The 19,731-nt window shown below is 40.3% G+C and overlaps 1 protein-coding gene across 2 annotated transcripts in view; it reads right to left on the bottom strand.

Moving 5' to 3' along the window:
- cltca (clathrin, heavy chain a (Hc)) overlaps nt 1-19,731 on the bottom strand; it is a 31,940-nt gene that overhangs the window by 9,377 nt on the left and 2,832 nt on the right. For both annotated transcript variants that reach the window (XM_071461634.1, XM_071461633.1), the window contains exons 2-14: nt 12,486-12,693; nt 8,453-8,721; nt 8,076-8,237; nt 7,863-7,976; nt 7,309-7,482; nt 4,108-4,305; nt 3,744-3,944; nt 3,071-3,223; nt 2,848-2,970; nt 1,898-2,035; nt 1,633-1,797; nt 1,297-1,477; nt 580-743 (exon numbers count right to left, since the gene is read on the bottom strand). In XM_071461634.1, coding sequence (XP_071317735.1) covers nt 580-743; nt 1,297-1,477; nt 1,633-1,797; nt 1,898-2,035; nt 2,848-2,970; nt 3,071-3,223; nt 3,744-3,944; nt 4,108-4,305; nt 7,309-7,482; nt 7,863-7,976; nt 8,076-8,237; nt 8,453-8,721; nt 12,486-12,693 — 2,250 coding nt within the window. The remainder of the gene's footprint in view (nt 1-579; nt 744-1,296; nt 1,478-1,632; nt 1,798-1,897; nt 2,036-2,847; nt 2,971-3,070; nt 3,224-3,743; nt 3,945-4,107; nt 4,306-7,308; nt 7,483-7,862; nt 7,977-8,075; nt 8,238-8,452; nt 8,722-12,485; nt 12,694-19,731) is intronic.

The following is a 19,731-nucleotide window of genomic DNA, read 5'->3' as shown; positions in this document are numbered from 1 at the left end:
AACACCCCAGTGGGTGTACAGATTGTGGTGTATGAGCGTACATTATACACCTCCATACAAATCCGAGTTTAAATCCTGTGCAGAGTTCAGGGTCAAGGATGGAGGAATAGAGTTACCTGATATATGTCCTGCCATTCCAAAGTCAAAGGAAAAGCACAAAAAATAATTGACTGCTGTCAGGAAGGTTGGTTGAACATTTAGATTTATATGCCTGTACACAATACAGGCAAATTGCATGGGGATATGCTGGTGATAGCAATAGTTTTCTAATCTATTGGAAAGGGTCAAAATGTGAATGTTTCTTTTCTTGCAATCGTTAAAAACTGACCAGGAAAATTCTAGGAATATGTGATATGAATGAAGACAGACTCCCTTAAAACCAACATGGCATAAAATCATAAAAAATATAAGACCAAGACAACATGTAACAACAAACAAAGCAAAAGTGTGAGTCAGGAACAGAAAAATACAGACTGAAATGTACAGAGGGAAAAGTAGTGAAAGGAAGGACCAAGTACAGGAAGAAAAGAGTTGTTAAATGTCAGTGTTTGATCACTGCAGCTGTCCCTGCGGCTTTACCTTGAGGAAGTTCTTGACGCGCTCAGGGTCGTAGCAGTTGCTCTCTCTGCAGATCCTCTCCACCTCTTTGATCTGGCCCGTCTTACAGGCAGCCTGGATGTATTTGAAGTGAACCTCAGGGTCCTGACTGAAGTTCACAATGGAACCCAAGAAGTAGAACAGACCTGAGAGACAAAGATAGTCAGTTATATAAAGTCTCAAACGACATGCATGGAGCATTATGGATCCAGTAATCTAAATCTACATTAACGTAGCTCCATTACTGCAGTTTCTCTCTTCCCCATCTGGTTTAATTAAACTTTATGCTCCATTATTTCAGTAATAGTAGAGGAGCTGCATAAATTCACCTCCAGGACATTCTGTACCATCTATCGATTGTCCTGCCTCTGCTCTGACCTACTTGTCTAACAGATAGTTAGGGGACATCTATCTAAGTCTGTGGGCGGGAGGGAATGGCTGCATGAGTGAATCTGAGAGACAAGTCATCTAATGTCTACTCTGGATACTGGAATATTTAGGTTAATTGTCCCATTTTACAAAACATATAGGGCTTGTATTTTTAATATTTGTCTCCCTGACTGACCAAAAATGCCAACAGTGTCTATGAACTTCAAAAAACAACATTTGTATTGTATTATGGACTTCCGTGTTTCACTAAAAATAAAAGATTTAAATATCAAATGAAACAGTCTGCCTTTGTAAAGTTTGAGATCTCACCTTCAAAGCTCTTGAAGGACTCAAAGAGCTCAGTGAGAGCCTGTGTGGTGAGCTGCTCGTGGTATTTGGAAGCCACCTGGACACAGATCTGCAGGTTCTGGCGGATGTTGGCCGACAGCATGGCCCTGAGGCACTCCAGTGAGTCTTCCACTGACAGAGAGCCAAAGAAGTTCACCAGCCACTGAAAGAGCATGAGGAAATGTTTGTTTAAGTCATTGGTTGTTTTAACAGTGGAGTTAATCACAAATTTCTCAAAAAAGTAATGAAAAGTTGACAAGAAAGAAAAATGGCCTCTAGTTTTAATGTGATTTCCCTCAGTTTGTCACTGAAGCCTACCTCTGGGTTGAGCAGGTGTGTGTGAACCACAGCACGCTTGATGTCGTACAGGTCGGTGTAGTGCTCCAGTGCCCTTTGCAGGAGTCCAGCCTTCTCACAGAGCTGGGCGATGTGGGCTCGATCATAGTTGGTGAACATTTGGTTTCCCAGGATGGCATCAGCAACCTGCACCCATGACATAAAGCAATAAAAAAAGTCAGAAACAAATAGCTGCCAGCTTTATTAATTGAATTCATTTTAGTACAGTATGTGCACATGTGTCCACCTGTGGAGCATGCATGAGGTTCATCTCCAGCAGGCGAGTCTGCAGTGGTCCTTCTGAGGGTCTGTTGTTCTTCAAAGCGTCCAGGAGGAACGAGGTGCACTGCTGGATCAGGTTGTACTCCATGAATACATCCACGATCTGGACAGACACACAGACAGATTGTCACACAAGTCTTGACAGAAGGAGAGACCATGTTTGTGCAACTGCTGTTACTTGTCTTTCTTTGTATTAAATAAATTACTAGTGCACTATAGCTATTAGTAAAGAATAGTTCACACCAACATAAACACAACACTCCTGCCACAGTCTCCTGCAGTTCTGCACCACTGACTCGATTACACTTGAGATGCGGCAAGACCACACACTTCTCTAAAGCTTTAAGGGCAGTTACAATGTAAAGTGGAAGTTGGCTGAACACAACACATTTCCTCTTCCAACGATCGAAGACAGCCTCTGATGCAATACGTTTTATTCTTAAAATTCCTGATACCTGCCAGTACAGCACTTTAGGCAATAAGGAAAGCTGTGTCAGCAATTGACATTTGCAGTGCAGTGAGTCTGCAGTGGCAGGAAGCAAGGAAAGAGCTGCATTTCCTTTGTACTACAGGATAGCTGAGGTTCACAGATGTTGGCTTGTCATGTGACTCAGTCAAATACTTTTCAAAGAACGTTTAGGGTCGATTTGTTATCTGCAGACACGGGACGTGCAAGGTCACAAAGTTTATTTTTAATTTAAAAAGATTAATAATCACATCTCACTCAAACCTCAAAAAACTAAAACCCAACCAATGTTGTTCTGTTTTTGAACTCCTACTACACTAATCTTTGTCAGTTTCAACAAGAGTTAAGTATAAATGTCTTTAAGAGAGACCTCTTTCATAGCCATACTACATAAAAACATCTGTGGATTCCTGATGGATCATGGGAAATCCATCCTCCCTTCCTCTAACCTGTGTGATGTCAGCCAATGGCTCTTCATCCTGAACCAGCATCTGGGCAAACTGCAGGCCTTGTTCTGGGTTGATTCGCATCACATTCCTCAGCAGAAAGATCCAGTCTGGAGTGTAGCCCACCTAAAAACAAAAAAAAACATTGTTTAATTCCATTGACGTAGGTGACAGGATTTAGCAAAACTAAAAGAGCTTGTTTACTGTCTCAGCCAGACAGACATACCTTCTTGGCGTACAGGACAATCTTGGGGAACTGGCCAGTCTCTGCAAAGCACTGAATGACCTTGTTGGGGACGTTGGCCCTGAGGTAGACACTGAGAGCCAAGGTGGGATCCACTGCCTTCACCAGATCACCGAGTTCCTCTGAACACTCCAACTGAAAAGAAGGACAAGTAACGTCAGCACTGGAATCAATTCAGATCCATTTTAAAATACATTCTTTAATTTGTAGAAAATTTGGCTGTTTATATTTTGAGAGTTACTTTTAATGTATGTAAGAACAGCAAATAAATAAAACATGAACAAATACACAATGAAAATACAAAAGGAGCATTGAAAAATAAAGAAAATGCAAAGCAATTATTGTAAAAGAATGAAATGAAAGAATCATAATATACAATATAATATATAATAATATGCAAAGATACTATATGTTGAATATAAAACAAGTGAAAAGTCAAAGATGCATGACATCACAGCCCCAATCCACAATTCTCTTGGCTACCATTTATGCAGCTTTGAGCCACCCAGTTGTACAGTTTTTAAGGGAAAGTTCACAAACTCCTTACATAACAATGATCTCACATGATCCAAGATAATAGGAAGTCATGTAAACAGACGGGCAGCAGGAAGAACCTCTTCCTGTGAGTGGAGGCTAAGATAGAGATCTGCAATACCTTGTCTTCCTTCAGCCACTTCTCCAGAAGCTGCTTTCGACCCTGCTGGAGGACCGGCCTGCAGAGCTCCAGGGACTCAAACTTGTTGAGCTGGCCCTGGTCCAACAGGATACCAAAGTACTGCAGCAAGGGGGAGGTCTGGCCTGGCTGAGTCGGAACGCTCTGGAAGCGACGGATGGTGTCTGGGGTACGCAGGATACCCTGAGAGGGGAAAGGTCAACTGAATGTGAGAACAGCATATATAGTAGTGTAATGTATAATGTAAGCCAATACAACAGTCCTGCAACAAACACAACCATGTGGATCTTATATCGCATATTTATTCAGGCAATTTGAAAGGCCTGTTGATTAAACCCATGAGTACCTTTGGTGCATTCGCAGCCACTTTGGCAGCCTCTGAGTAGTTGCCAGCAGCAAACAGGTTGTTGAACTTGCGTGCGAAGAGCTCCTCAGCACCAGCGAGGTTGTTGCGGACAGCTAAGCGGAGGGCTAGATCTGGATTCTGCAGCACGTTGGTGATGTAAGGGATGATGTTTTCCTCTTCCACGCACACAGACAGCACCTGTGATGCAGGGAAATACAGAGAACAATTCAGTACAGTGCACTAGTAACGAGATAAGGGCAACAGAGTATAATCACGCTGCCAGGTTTTATCCTGGTTTTTGCATAAATCTGTTGAAATATGCCACATTAACTTGTACTGCTTGTAGTCAGTTCATTATCATCCATTATGACGATGGTTTAAAGTCTGTTAGGTGGAGTTACAACTACATATTGCTTCCAAGTCAATCTGTCAGACCCCAGTCAGACGTAGAGCAGACCACCATGTTAATACTTTTGTAAACATCTGCCTTCATGTGCTTCCATCATATATGAAACATTAAGTCAGATTGAGTCTAATGCTATGCCCCTTTACCCCACAACTTTAAACAAAGCCAACCAGAGAGTCCACACTGGATTGGTAATAATGAATTATCTATGTTATTTGAACACATCTTAGATACATCTAGACCATGCTGACATGAATCAACACATTTCTTATTCACAACCTGCGCCAGAAATTAGCAGAGTGAGCAAGCTCAGCCGAATTTGACTGTGGGCAAAGGCATTAAACTCCATTAAACTCTGTCTGGCCTTGGGTTGTGGCTGCTGAATGCAAATGTATTATTAGCGGGTCAGTGTAACGCATGGCTTTTGTGAGCGATCTGGCAACAGAGACAGAGAGAGAGAAAGGAGAATGAGTTGAATGAAAGAGCAGGATGGAGGAGAGGGGAGGGGTTGAAGGAGAAAGACTGCCAGTGTTGGCCCCTCTACAAACAAGCCCAGCAGGTCAGTACCCCAGCCTTTAACACGGGTGAATAGACCTCATTCTTCCTGCTACTAAAGCAGGGTCACTTACTTACTATGATGTGGGTGGACTAATTGGAATATAAAATGGACAGAAAAGGGGGAGCAAAAACAGGTCCCTATGGGGATTCTGTGTTCTACTTAGTACTTAGGTGTGGTGGATACAGGGGTGATTATAAACACAAAATTTTGAATGAAAACAAGCAAGGACTGGACACAGACCCGAGCCTTGATCATTCAGGTCAATACTTGAGCGATACAGAGCTGTAAACATGTTTCATAAAACCCTTCAGTTTCTTAGACTCTTTAATATGTTATATACCATTTAAATACAATGATCGGAGCCTGATGGAAAAAACAGACAAACCTGCCAGTACAGCTTAACAAGAGAGCACAGATGACACATGAGCTGTGGTATCAAGTGATACACTAACCCAGACACACATACAGAGTAGTAAAATTGCAGGGCAGACACCACAGGTGTCTGTCATGCTGATGACGTGGAAGATAAGGAGGAGATTTGACTGGATGGGAGGACCAGCACTAAGAGGATTGAGGGCACCAGGCTGTGCCTCCCACTTCACATCATGTGCTAATAGGTGGTGAGGTGGTGGGCCCCTATTTTCCCTCTCTGCCTCTGTCGCTTTCTCTGACTCTTTTCCCTCCCCTGGCCCTCTCTGGTTTGTGTGTAGCACTTATTCTGCAGCTATCATCATTATGTGTCAATGTGAGGCCACATTGACACAAACACTGCACTGTATGAGTCATGGTGTCGGAGATCCTGATGCTCAGACTCAAACACTCAAAAAGACACTGCCGAGTCCACAGCTCTCAATAAAAAACATGCTGACAACCCCAGGGATCAGTTCAGGCAGAGTGGAAACAAGAACAGAGGAGAGATTGAAACATACAAGTAGATACTAGACACTAACTTGTCTGTTTACCTAAGTGTCAGCTAATTGTGTTTTTGTAGGCGATCACGGGGCTGATGTTCATATTGATAAAAAAAACATTTTTTCATACCAATCCATGACTTCAGCATCTTAACACTTTACTGTAGAGTGTGGTTGTGACTGCACTGATTCTTCCTCACCACTGTGACAGGACAGCACACCCCTGTGGTTAACCACCATTTAATCTGGTAAAAAAAAATGACTAACTAACTCCACACACTTGATGCTTATTGCAACTGAGAGAGAGAATTATTTATTTTCAGAAGGTTTTAGATTGTTTTCTTACCATTAACTTTGACCTGACTACTGCAATAACACAAATATTCAACTACAACTTGACTAAAATGTCAAACTAGCATTATATCATCCCAAACTTTTTCAGATGCATATAGCTACATAGTCAATCCTCCCTGATGCATTCTTCACTATTCTGCCTGTCCGACCAGAACAGGAACAAATATTAGATAACATTAGATAGAATCCAGTCACCCGGTTAACTTATTTTATGTGAGCCCTTAAACTGCTTGCTGATCAACAGGAGATTAAAAGAAATGTGTGGTAAAAGCATTCTAGTGACATATTTCTTGTTATCACATTACCAATATTGTTGGTAACCAACCCACTCAACTGGAGGCAGTGAGAGGGGCTTAGTGGCCTATTATCTCTCAGATAACTGCCTCTGTGTGTGTGTTTGTGTGCACGAACACACACATACACATATGCAATTCACTGCCACGATATACAGCGAGATCCGTCACTACTTCGGATCCGCTTTCCTCTCTTCATTTAATAATTCATGCGGTGTGTGGCCTGGCTGGAACATTATTCATCAGCTGGCTGGATCCAGTTCTCCTCTCTAGTTCAGCTTTACAAAAGCAGTAAGACAGAACCCTCTCCTCTCCCTCTCTCTGTGTGAAACACTACACTTTGGATTATTTATAATGCCTCCTGGCAAAGTGTGGACTTGCCTGATGATGATAGACAAACAAGGAGAAGTTGTTATTACCCCATGCAACTACTGATGTTGATGTTGTGCTTGTTTACATTCAATAACCGTGTCAGATTTGCCAGACATGTGATTGCTGATGACACAAGGGGTAAATAATTAAGAGGTGGTTGTGCTGTGGCTATGTGATAAAGGTCAGGAAGAATATTTGGTTTCAACAGTAAAATTCTACTTTGACATTAAGAAGACTGAGCAGCCATGATAAAGATCAATGTCAGTTCCCTGAACACACAAGGTGAGCACTGGTTGACATTTTTACCTGTCCCTTCCTGTTGACCCCAATGATGCCTGAGGTGGCCTCATGTGGAGCGGTGACAAAGATGGTCTCTCCGCTGATGCGGTTCATGTAGATGCAGGTGCCTGTCTCCAGATCATACAAGTGGATGTAGCCATATTTGGTGATGAGGAAAACCACATCTTGCTTGGAGCTTATCTGTCAAGGATTAATAAAAAATGATATTTTGTGCTTGTTAATTTAATTATGGTAAAAATAAGTAAATAATTTCACCCTGAAGGTTTCTTCAAAGAGACACATGTACAGCGTAAGATGAATAACTGAAAGGTAACAAGTTTTATCCTGAAGAGCTACAGATCAAAGTAGATGAACACAATGTTGTATTGATTCATTGTGAGGTCAGGGACAACTATTGTGAGGGAATACACTTACTTTCCCAAGTAAAGGTGCTGTGCAGATGCCACGGTTAATGTGTATAATTCACATGTTTTATGTGGATGTTATGAATTGCTATTTATTTTCCATCAGGCTAATGATTTGGCTTTGTCTGAACAAGGTGCTTATTTACGGAAACATACCTGCATAGCCACAGGGAAGTCATTCTGGGCTTCTGGTGGGAAGAACACATCCACTGCTTTCTTTGGAAATGGCTGGTTGCCAGTTGGTGGGGTCCCGACTTCGATGATGTGCAACTGCATCAAAGAGAGAAAACATCAGTGAAAAACTGACTCAGGGAGGTTTTCCTATGGTAAATGGTATGTTTCCCGTATTTTATTATTAACATCAGTTACCTTTCCTCCAGCTTGGCCCCTGACAGCGAAGCAGAACAAAGTTGATTCCTCCGTATTTCCCTCCATCTTGAACTGGGCAAAGCTGGCAGCATGGCCTTCGATGGGCTGAGAAACTTTTCTGTCGACAGAGTAGAGCTGCATGGCCCCCACCACCCGATTTTGCTGAAAAAGACAAAGAAGGACACATAAATATGTAAATAACAAACTGGTTTATCAATGATAAAGTAAAGCTACTGTTTATCTGTGGTCACAGATAAATACAGATACAAATGCAAATAGGTTACTTCCTGTTTATGCTGATGAAGACACATTACAGTTCTAAAACACTCGACTCAAAATGTTCAATACTAAACCAGAAGACCTGAGCAGCAAATTACCTGGGCTGAGATACCAATGAGCAGGAGCCATTTCTGCTTAGCGTCAGTGCGGTAGTTGATGATCTGGCAGCCTGCCAAGCTGGAGTGGCGGTCAAAGACTTTCACAGGCTGTGAGTCACCCTCCATGCTCCAGTGGTAGACAGCATTGTCAGTCACCAGCGCAACTGTGTTAAGGGAGATCCACTTCCAGAAGGTAACATCGTCCGTCATTGTGTGTGCCTTCATCTTGCTCTTCATCTCAATGTTGAAGATCTGAAGGGTTTTGGCGGCTAGAGGGAGGGAGAAATGGGACAGGAGCCCGGCCCCAGAAAAATGTTATAGTCTCTGACAGGGTGTTCACAAACACACACACACACAGATTTATATGAAAAGTGAACACACAAAATTTTAATAGAAAAAGGAAGATTCAAATTTGAAATATCGGTAGTCATGGCACAGTGGTCATCAGGCAACGTCACCATGACTGATAGATAGGGGATGCCATACATGCTGTAGTCGGAAATTGTGTCGTATGAAGTGTAGTGAGGCAGGCATAGAAAAAATACAAGTGAATTGACATTTGACCTCCTGGGAGGCTACACAAAGTATCACTGTAGAAATTATGTGTTCTTAAAGCAAGTCACTTTTTATATTCTAAATGCTATTGGTACATTATACAACACATAAATGCAGAACTGTCCAATGCCAGATGCATGTTGAATTGTAAGTAAATGAATAAGGTGGAAAGTTATTTTCAATGTGTATTGACTTAATGAACAATCCAGTGAGCAAAACTGAGAGACAAAGGGTTACAGGTGCTCCTTGTGGACTGAGAGTGAATGACTGAATGCATACATACCTCTTCCTTAGCACGAGTCATTATGAAATCAAAATTATAATGTATATATATTTAACTAAACTGACCACAGCTCTTTGAAGATGCTTAAGAAATGTATTCAGTATGTGTCATGTATTGTGAGATCCGACTACATGGCCCATCCCATCAAATGAACAGCCTCCACAGAGAGAAACAAAGCAGACAGAGGGTAGAGACAAGAAACAAACAACTCACAAAAAAGGCCAACACATCTGCATCTGAGCCAAATAGTCAAACAAGTAAACGTACACGTAGACGCACAATTAAGGGGGAGGGGTACTTTGAGACAAGAGTCACAGAAAAGGTTTCCAATAATAATCATGGTTGATTATCTACAATTGAAGTTAAATATGTCTTGTGACGTCTGGATAACAGACGAGAGACTGAATGTTCAGAAAAGGTTCACTCACCTGCATTTTTTTTTTTGGTTTTATTAGTTAGGGTTAATTTAGTGAGCTAAAGCTTTATTATGAAGCAGTGTGACTTCCTTGTTTGTTCATTATTCAATACTTATCAACAAAGTGAGAAAAAGCAGAGACCAATGCGTTAGCACAACCGTCAAAGATCATTTTGCCATCACTAAGCCATAGAATCAGAGAATAATAAGCGGTGTGGCATATGCACCACTTGCAGCAGCAGCCAAAATTTAAAGAGCAAGCAAAGGGATTTGTAATTGAATAATGATCAGTTGTTGGAGGTGTGTGTGCGCATTGTGTCCATCCTTCAGACGTGGTTACATGAAAAGGTCAAGGCTTGATACTGAGTCACATGACAAGGTCGGCTGAGAATCATCATTATGGTAGAGTGAGCAGGGAAAACAGTGGCAGTGGAAAGAGGGAGGAAGGGTCTACGCTGACTTTACGCTGCATAATTACTGAGGAACAGACAAGTACTGCAACTTGAGCCAATATGAAAATGAAGCTCTCCACAGCTGAGTTGAGCTCCCTGTTCCTGTCCACATAGTTGTAAAATCCACCATAATCACACAGTTAATGTTTGCTGTGAATGATGAGGAAATGTGCGTTGCTGAAGTGCCACTGTTTTTATTGGGAAGCATTTTCTGACCTGTCCAATACAAGAACAAGAGGACCTCATTTACTGCGGTGGTCAGTGTCTTTTTTTCCAGCATGAAAACGACAAAAAAAACTGTATTTTTCATTATTAATCAGTACAAGCTTACGTGCTGTGAAACATTTTACCAGGAAGCATAATGTGCAGTAATGCAGCTCCTGAAATGCTCACCCCTGCTCAGGTCTGAATGTCACATGTTTGTCAGCAATGAGCTAGAACTCTATAAAAGTTCAGCACACAGTTTATAACTGCACATTGTACCACATCCTCAGAAGATCGGACAGTCAGCAAAGAAAGGTTGCTAAAGGTTCACCACTTTTAATAAATACATTTAACAGGAGGAGAGTCAGTTTCACACAAACGTGCTTTCTTTTACTAATTACACCACAGCAACAACACAACAAAAATTACACTCTACCTCTTAATTCCTCACTGCATAACATTAAAACTAGCCAATGTTCTCTTGATATATTTAACTGAAATCAACACATTCAAGCCTGATTAGTAGTTTACACAGCCATAAAAGTAAAATTAGCTGAGATAAACCAGTGGTCATATAAATGCCCTGAGGATCATTTTAAACAGTCAAAGTCATTTTGTCATTTTATAAGAAAACCTGAAGGTCTAAGAGGTTTAGTCATCCACTCATAACACAAACTGTGACCAGAAAGAGATAGATTAGCCAAAAATCCTAAAACACAACCTCTTTGGCTTGTAAAATGTTATTCTAATAGTTGGATAGGGGCGAGGTCAAGAGCTGAACACAGACAGATGGATACACAAGGGTGTTAGCTCTTGGATCTGGTAAAAATCAAGTGCGCCTCAACTCTTAATGGTGATCAGATCTAAACCTATTTCTCTACCTTTTACACCCTAACAACCGAACTTCACAGATTATTAAAGGTCTCTTCTTAACACTGTTTAATTCTCATATGGGAGAAGGATAACATCAGGAACACGTGAAAGCAAATCAATGCTGCTATCAGATGCCATCAGACGTTCCACACAGCTTACAAGTCAGTGCACTGAGTCTCTAGTAGTTGAAGCAACAGCTATTCTTTAGCACAGAGAACCATAAGAAATTAAGTTTGTAATTTTAATCAATAAACATGTAAGACAGCTGGGAAACAAGTGAAACAATAGGTCTGGGTAATTACAACTTCACACAGATGGAAGAAGACATGGATTTCAAAATGGAAACTGAGAAGACATGAGAATTAAAATGAAATTATTTTACCCATAGTATTACCACATGTAAAATGGGTTTTAAATCACTTGTACATATAATAAAATGATGGATGCCAGCAAGCTATAGGGCTGTGAAAGCTAAATCCTGTTTACGAAGAAATATTTATAATGGCCTAGATGTGGGAAAGTTCCAGAAATTATCCAGAAATTGGTTTGAAAATATGGAAAATATTAAACTAGGCCAATAACTTACAGGTTTTAAGAGTATTTTACCAAAACCTGAGTTTAAAGTTTCCAGTAGCACACAATGGTAGATAAGGTCATGTCAACTTTAATCAATGTATACTTAATTTTTTTTCACAGCAGAGGGCAATACTGAATGGGATCATTTCAGAGGTGTCCACTTTGTCCATAATACTGTCTTGAAAACAGGATTTTACTTCCACAGTGAAGTAGTTAAATTTCAACTCACCGTCTGCAAACAGATAAGAAAGCAGTAAAGTAAAAAAAAAAAAAAAAAAAAAGAACAAAGACAAAAACAAAAACAACAAAAAAGTCAAAGCAATCATGGATGCTGAACAAAAAGAATAAAAATATGCTATTTTGAATATTTACAGGACAAATGTCTGGAAAAAACATACACATTGGCCAGTAAAACTACTTCATAGTGGAAAAACTAAAATAGCTGGATGTGTATGGACATAAATAGATGACAATAATTTGAAATACTCTTAAATATTAAATGGATAATGTTGCTATATTAACAAACATGCCAAAACTGAATATTGCAAGCCCCATTCAGGGGTTTAGTTAAAATACAACACTGAAGTAATTTAATGTAGTTCTCTCTTTTTCTCTGGTAACACCTACACTGATTCAGAGAAACATGGCTTCTGTAGTGCCAATACACTGCCATACCTTTAAGTGCAATGACCTTGCTGGCTGGATTCATTATGGCGCTGTCTGCTGAGATGGGCCTGCGGATTGGTGTATTGGGGTCGGCCAAGTCAATAATCACCACCTGAGTCTGCTCGCCCACCTTCTCCCGGACACAGATGAACTTGTCCGACTCCATGGTGAGAGTACTGAAGCCTATGTTGGCTGGATTGATCCCTAAGTTTTGGAGCTTTGAGAAAGAAAAAGAAAAAAACCAAGAGGCAAGTTAAGTTTAACAGAAATGGCCCATAAAGAGCTGCAGTTAAATACGACATGATTAGCAAAGGTAACATTGAGAACTTTTTGCCACAACCCCCCCCCCCCCCCCCCCCCCCCTCCCCTTCAGGCTGTCATTTGAGAAGAGATAGTTTATTTCAGTTGTACTTCAAACCGGTGCAGTATTTCCCAAGAGAACCTATGAAACTATGTGGCAAAAAAAGGGGGAGAAATAGACTTACGTGTCAGACAACAGGAAGTGACTTTCAAGTGATTGTCAGAAGGCTGAGAGCTAGGTACTTTGTTAACATTGTGATTAGTAATGATGATTTTAAACAGTCAAATGAATTAAAATTTGTGTTGTTTACCAAACAACAATAGTTTCCAATAAGAAGGCTTTGACTCTGCTCAGCTGCTTCGTACTACCACAGCCAGCCAATGAGGTCACCACGCCTGACACTGAGCAGCTATTTGGACACATGCAGCTCATCATAACAGTTAGAGAAACGAGCTGGGTGGAGAGCTCATCCAACGCCAAGTTCTGAAAGCATGGGCCAAAGAGGAAACTACAACCATATTACACAACGCTTTAGTCACACTGCAGTCTGACTCCCTGAAACTTATCTGGTCTGACTTCTTGTAACTTACTGCATCTGGTTCAGATGCAGTTTGTTGAGACTACATGATGCACTATAACTGCATGAGGACAACTTTGCCATTACACCTGTCCTGACAATCACTTGTGCTTAATGTTGTGTGATGTTAAGCTAAGTGAGATGAAACATGAAGATAAGGTATATCAGAGTTCAGAAGTGTTACCTTAGTTTCTCAGACTTGCTGGAGTCACAGCACAACAAAAAATGTGATACAAAACATAAAGCAGTTTAATCTGTGTGAAAAGCCCGAAACTATAGGTAAACTGCTTTGCAGCACATAACGCCAGCAAGCTCTGCAGCCCAGCTTTCTGCCAAGGCTGGAAACAGGGCATCCTGCCTGCCTCACACAAACTTTGACACAGCACTACCTACTCAGGGCAGCTACACTGGAGCTGATGCAGAACAGCTGTAGACATCAGGGTCAAGACTCCGATACGAGAACAAACCTATTCTAATATCAAACTACTGCAACACAATAACACTAGACATGGAACATGACAATGACAATACAATTGGTACAGAAACAACTCCAGTGTCTTCCTGCTAATCAAATGAAAATGGCAACGAGGTTGTGAAGTAAGCCTGAAGGAAATGAAACTACCAGAAACATTTCCCATAGGCCACGTATTGCTTTTGCAACTTCCTCTACTTTCGCAACCTAACACAATTGTACAGATATTGTACAATACTATAGCAATTTGGAGCATCACCTTAAGACAAGGGTTGTGCAAATCAATCTTTTGTGGTCAATTATTGATATATTTGTTTTGACTTAATTTCCATATGCCACAGACATGAAGTGAGTAAATGAGTTCATAAAATATTATAAGTTATAATAAAATAATATTTACAAGTTATTTGTACACAGTGAAGCATAATCAAACTTAATTATTTAAAAAAAAATCATTTGAAATGTTAAACTTAAATCCTAGTGACCTGTTCTCTAATGTCAAGTACTAATGACAGCCCCCAATTTAAATTTTGAAAAGTCAAGAGTAGTTTTGTTAACACAAATTGGATCTTTGCCAGGGAGCCTGTTAGGCTTGCCAGCCACAGCCACAACTGACCAATGTTTGGTGGTGGGTGTTCATTTTGAGGTTTGCTAATGATAAAAGGTGGCTCCACTGTCTACAATTTGCCACAGTTGAGTCCTAATCAGCAAACACAAACCACAGTTCCAGGAACTGCTCAACGAAATGGGAACACCTTTTATCAATGGCAGGACACACCCTCCCCACAGACCTGCCCCACCCACATTCTTTCTCTAGTGAGTAACCTGGTCCCCTCTCAATGACATTGCGATAAATGATCTTACAGAACAAGTGTTACTACCAGCAATGAGGAAAGAACAGCAAATTGATCTGAAGCAAGCTTTCACCACTGTGATATTTTTACTGCTACAAAGGGTGACATCACACAGTAACATAGCTGCAGCTTCCATGCCTCCTATCGTGGCCATTGTCCAGTACAGAAGCCTTGTTTACTGAGGCAACATTTATTCAAGCAATAGACAAAGGAAAGGGGCCCAAAGAGATTATATTATAGACTCTAAATACATCTGCTTTCAGAAATAACTAGCAACAGTTTGCTTTATCATAACACTAGAAATGGCTACCATCTTTCTTCAAAGGAACATACTGGATTCAAACCAAGAGCACTCTTCTTTGGTTACAATATAATAAGAGCCCATGTTGTGCTTCTGAGATGTAAGATTGTGTGAATTAAATGTTTGACTTTCTTAAAATCAACTCTCTAATCTCTGGAAACCAGGCTGAGGCATGTCTAAACATTAAGCAGACAAGGAGGGCCATCCTTCTGTCATTACACAATAATTTTCTAGACAGATTTACGTGTCTAAAAATCTCTCTCTCTCTCTCTCTCTCTACCATCTGACATCTATTCTGGGATCAGCAGGAAGTCCTTTCATTCACAATGAAAAGCATTCGTAACACAGGAAAGCACAGCACAGCCTAATCACAGTGAATATGTTACCTCTGTCTCTTGAAATAACCTACAACATATACAGCCAGATGTTGCACTGCTGGAAGACGAACCACACCATGGTCTGGTCTGTCAGACTGGTTTTCTATGGAAACCTTGTGGTTAAACACTGCTGTGGGCTAATGCTACTGTGACATCAATGAGCAGGAATTTGGGTGAAAGCAGGTCAAACCAGTGGAGCTACAACCAATGTGGAAAACCATTTAGTCGTTTAGTCTGGCCTGCCCTGGCTCAGTGCTGCTGTGTTTAGGCTAGTAGTTAGTTCAAGCTTTGATGGGCAGAAACTAGCCCAAAACCTTTCAATTCATCAGCAGCTAATTAACAGGGGTTGTGAGAGGAGCACACACGAGAGACTGGACAAATTTAAGGGAAGAGTGAGAGCATCACATATACTCTAGGACAGGGGTCGGCAACCCGCAGCTCCGGAGCCGCATGCGGCTCTTTCATCCCTCTGCTGCGACTCCCTGTGACTTTGGAAAATAAATAATGAGTATTTAATTTAAATTTATTTTATTTTAGTTCGTTAATTTTTTAAATGTAATTCTAAATTTGAAGATTATGGCGATCTTGTAACATTAAAATAAAACGTGTTTAATTTTTTGTCGCTCAAAATATGCGTCACAACCGCCGATGTGTGAAACCCGCCGGCACGCGATTATTGAGCTTTTCGACCCCCCCCGGTAGTTTCGTTTTCTCTGCAGCAGTTCATTGATTTCATAAATGCAACACACTATAGTTTTTTATACATAGTATAAAGGTAAAAAACGATATATGCAGTGTTATCCTCATTTTAGATGTCAAAAGGGTTTTGTGGCTTCCGGTGTTTTCTCTTCTGTGGGAAACCAAATGGCTCTTTGAGTGTTTAAGGTTGCCGACCCCTGCTCTAGGACAATCAACGAACTAATAAGGTCAGTGTGTTCAGAAGTTTAGAAACTGCTGATTAAAATATGAGAAGCAAAGTTGTGTAATAGCTACTTTTAAAGGATAAAGAAAGCCTGTGGTAATTGATAAAAAGAACAAAAAGCACAGTCAAAAGGAGGAACGGAATCAATTTACAACAGAACCTGAAGGCTCATGTTTCCAACACACAGCCAGCGAGTGCAATGGAAACAACAAATTGCCAGTAAGAAACACAGTGACTCACGATTACACTACACATAACTATCATTAGTCCCTCGACAAATCATTAACTCCAACTCTCTGCTTCACTTCAGTCTAATCTCAGACCTACGTCTTCAATGACATGACATTATAGTAGGACGTGTCTCAAAATAGTGTCTCTGAAAGGCAATATTTTTACACCAGAGACAGTGAGCACAACTGTCATGTTATGTTAGGCTCACTGAAAGCTCCTTGGTTCATGTTAATCAATAAAGAAGTGAGCCCTGGGATTTTATCAGAACAGTGTGAGGAAATGAGTGCCATCTATTGCTACCTGATTGGATATTTTTTATTGAGGATTTACTGCAGTTATATTCCCATCAGTCAAGTTAATACGAGGATCCACTACCGGTCGCAAGAACTTCTGATAAAGAATGTCCTGACTGATACTTTTTTCAACATGTTATTAAAGTCTATATCAAGAAATAAAAAACTTGTCTTTGACACCTGAAAATGTTTGATGGCCAAGTATACAAACACTCACATGCTCCGACTATGGATGGGCTAAGTGTAATCTGAGGGCATGGCAGGAGAATGTATCACTAAACACCAAAAAATGTGAAAATATGGAAAATTATTTCAGACCTGCATTATTTTTATGCAACTCTTGCTCAATACAAATAACTGATACATCATGTAGCCCTAGTGAGGACTGGGCTGATCTGGCTCAGGAAATCTGTGCTCTCTAGTAAGAAAACTATGTCAAATGAGTTGATTTCCATTAAAAGCTATAAAGTTGTGCTGATAGTTTCTATTGAATCTTGCAGAAGTAATGAATTAGCCAGCAGATTTGAACTACTCTTAATGACCCAAAGGGAATCCCATCTGTTGATTTAACCTGCATGCTCTTCCTTCAAAGGAAAGCAGCATCTTGCTCAGCAATAAAAAAGCTGTATGTGTGTCCCACACATGTAAAGTTCAAGGCAGGGCAGGGAAGGATGTGCTATGTAATGTGCTGAGGCTTGCAGCACTTCATTGCAGTGCTCCACAACAGGAAACCAGGGACCCATTGTCTACTAGGACTGAAACAACAGGCTTGCCCAGTGCTGCCTCCTCCACTACCATGTGACACTGGCAGGGGACATGTGACCAGCCCACGGGTGAGGAGCAAGAGGGCTGCCTTTACTGATAAAGAGTTGGGGGGAGAGAAGGAAGGACTGCATGGATTTCTGAAGCCCATCAGTCTACACTCTAGGCCAGTTCTGCTGAGGTGGTCTTGATACTGCAGTTTCCTTTTTCCCCCAAATGCATGCTTTATCTTACATTTAGACAGTGCCGCAGAATGTCAAGTGTTCAGCAGATCTGTATCCTCACCAGCCTGTCACGGGATCTCAGCTGGTCAGTCACTAGCACAGTTCAAAGTGTAACATGCAAACCTTGTAAGGTCATATTTAAAGAGCATGGCACAATAAACTTATGTCCTTCCCACCAGGCAAACAGCAGACCTAAGGGTATTTGTCACAAACAGATAAAATTTACTATCAAACACCACTGATAATAAATCTTAATTATATGCATTTAGCTTGCCAGCATTAGTCCCATATTTTAAGTGTATTCAGGGAATGTAATCCTTTCTTAAACCACAAACATCCAATTTACCGACAGCAACATTTATATGAATGAAAATTACCACCAATAATACATATTTTTTCTTTTCATCTGTATTCTGGGCAAAGTTGTACATTATATGACACTTTTGGAGACACCTGCCTCCAAAATGTAAACAGCATATTACACACTTAACAAAAAGGTTCTTGGTGATGTTTTGTCATTGCTTTAGCCGGGAGAGTTAACTGGTGACATGTTGTGTAAACATAAAGGATTACTGTGTATACTTACAAAACATGCATGTATGCAAAGAATGTAAAATAACAGTATTTCAACTTGTAATTATGGAGTCATGTGTGAAATACTGTGTTGAATTAACACACTCTTTGATAAGCTAAGGCTTTTGGTTTCCCCCCACAAATCACCAACAGTGCCTATCTGGCACTGGAAAGGAAACCCAGCTTGTCAACCCTTCTAACAAAATACATGTGCAAGGGAAGTATTTGTCAAAAATGGGGACTGTGTTATATGAACAGAATCTATTTTTAAATATTATAGACAGTCAACTCCCGAGATTTAGTATTTGAACGTCATTCGTTCATTTAATAGACAGGTTTAGTTATTTTCAGTTTGCCTGCTGTTTAACTATGTGTATAGCTGTCCTGAGGTAGATACCATAATTGACAAAATCCTAATGATACCCGTTCCTAGTCCCAGCATACAAAGTGGAGTGCACAACAAACAGTGTACTGTGTTGTGTGAGAAAAGATGTGAGGTGTTAAGATACATGCATTTTACTTGACACTTGAGCAATTAAAGTTCTCTAGCTGGAGTTTAAACTACACTATATAAATGGATGATATATAAAAATGCAAGCTATGCAAGTTGACCAGATGAAGGGGGGGGGCTTGTACATCATCTCTAAACACTAGCTACAGAAAACAGTCCTGCAGAAAATGCCAATGTGACAACCATCTGTAAGCTGCAGTACAACAAAATTATTAATTTGCCATTACAGTAATTTTAACATAGTTGACTATGTTCACTGTTAAACCCCATGTGGTGACAGACTTGTGCAAAACTTAATAATTCAGACATGAAAACTAGAAAATATAATATCATAATATGTAAGCTTTACTACAATTTTACCACAGTTTGATTAAATGGACAGACAAGAAACTTACCACCCTGCCCTAGATACTTCTCTGAGGGTTATCCATTACATTACATGGACAACTTCAGGGGGAGAACTACATATGCTAACATATATAAACCATATACAAAATAGGAGATAATTAAATTGATCTATGAGACAGGCGGAAAGTGAGAGACCAGTCACACTAAATAACTTTAATGTCACCTCTAACTATCCCAAAAAAGCACAGAGGCCAAGAATTTCTCATTTGTTAAATGACAAAGACATTGTTATGAATTTATCACATTGGTCTATTGGAGTAAAGTCTTAAGACTTTCAAATAAATGTTTTTTGTTGAAGCATACGTTTAAAAATATAGTTAGGAGAATGAAACAATAGCATGGTGAAAAATTTGATTGGCTGAAAAAATAAAGTTGTATATGAACCTGCTTTGCAGAGCCTGCGTACTGTTATAACTATGTGAGAAATCATGACAGCACCATATCAGAAA

Source organism: Trachinotus anak, unplaced genomic scaffold, assembly GCF_046630095.1.
Source record: "Trachinotus anak isolate AG129_WGS33_773 ecotype Australia unplaced genomic scaffold, CSIRO_AGI_Tana_v1 ptg000024l, whole genome shotgun sequence".
Lineage (NCBI taxonomy): Eukaryota > Metazoa > Chordata > Actinopteri > Carangiformes > Carangidae > Trachinotus > Trachinotus anak.
This window is presented reverse-complemented; position numbering and strand designations above follow the sequence as displayed.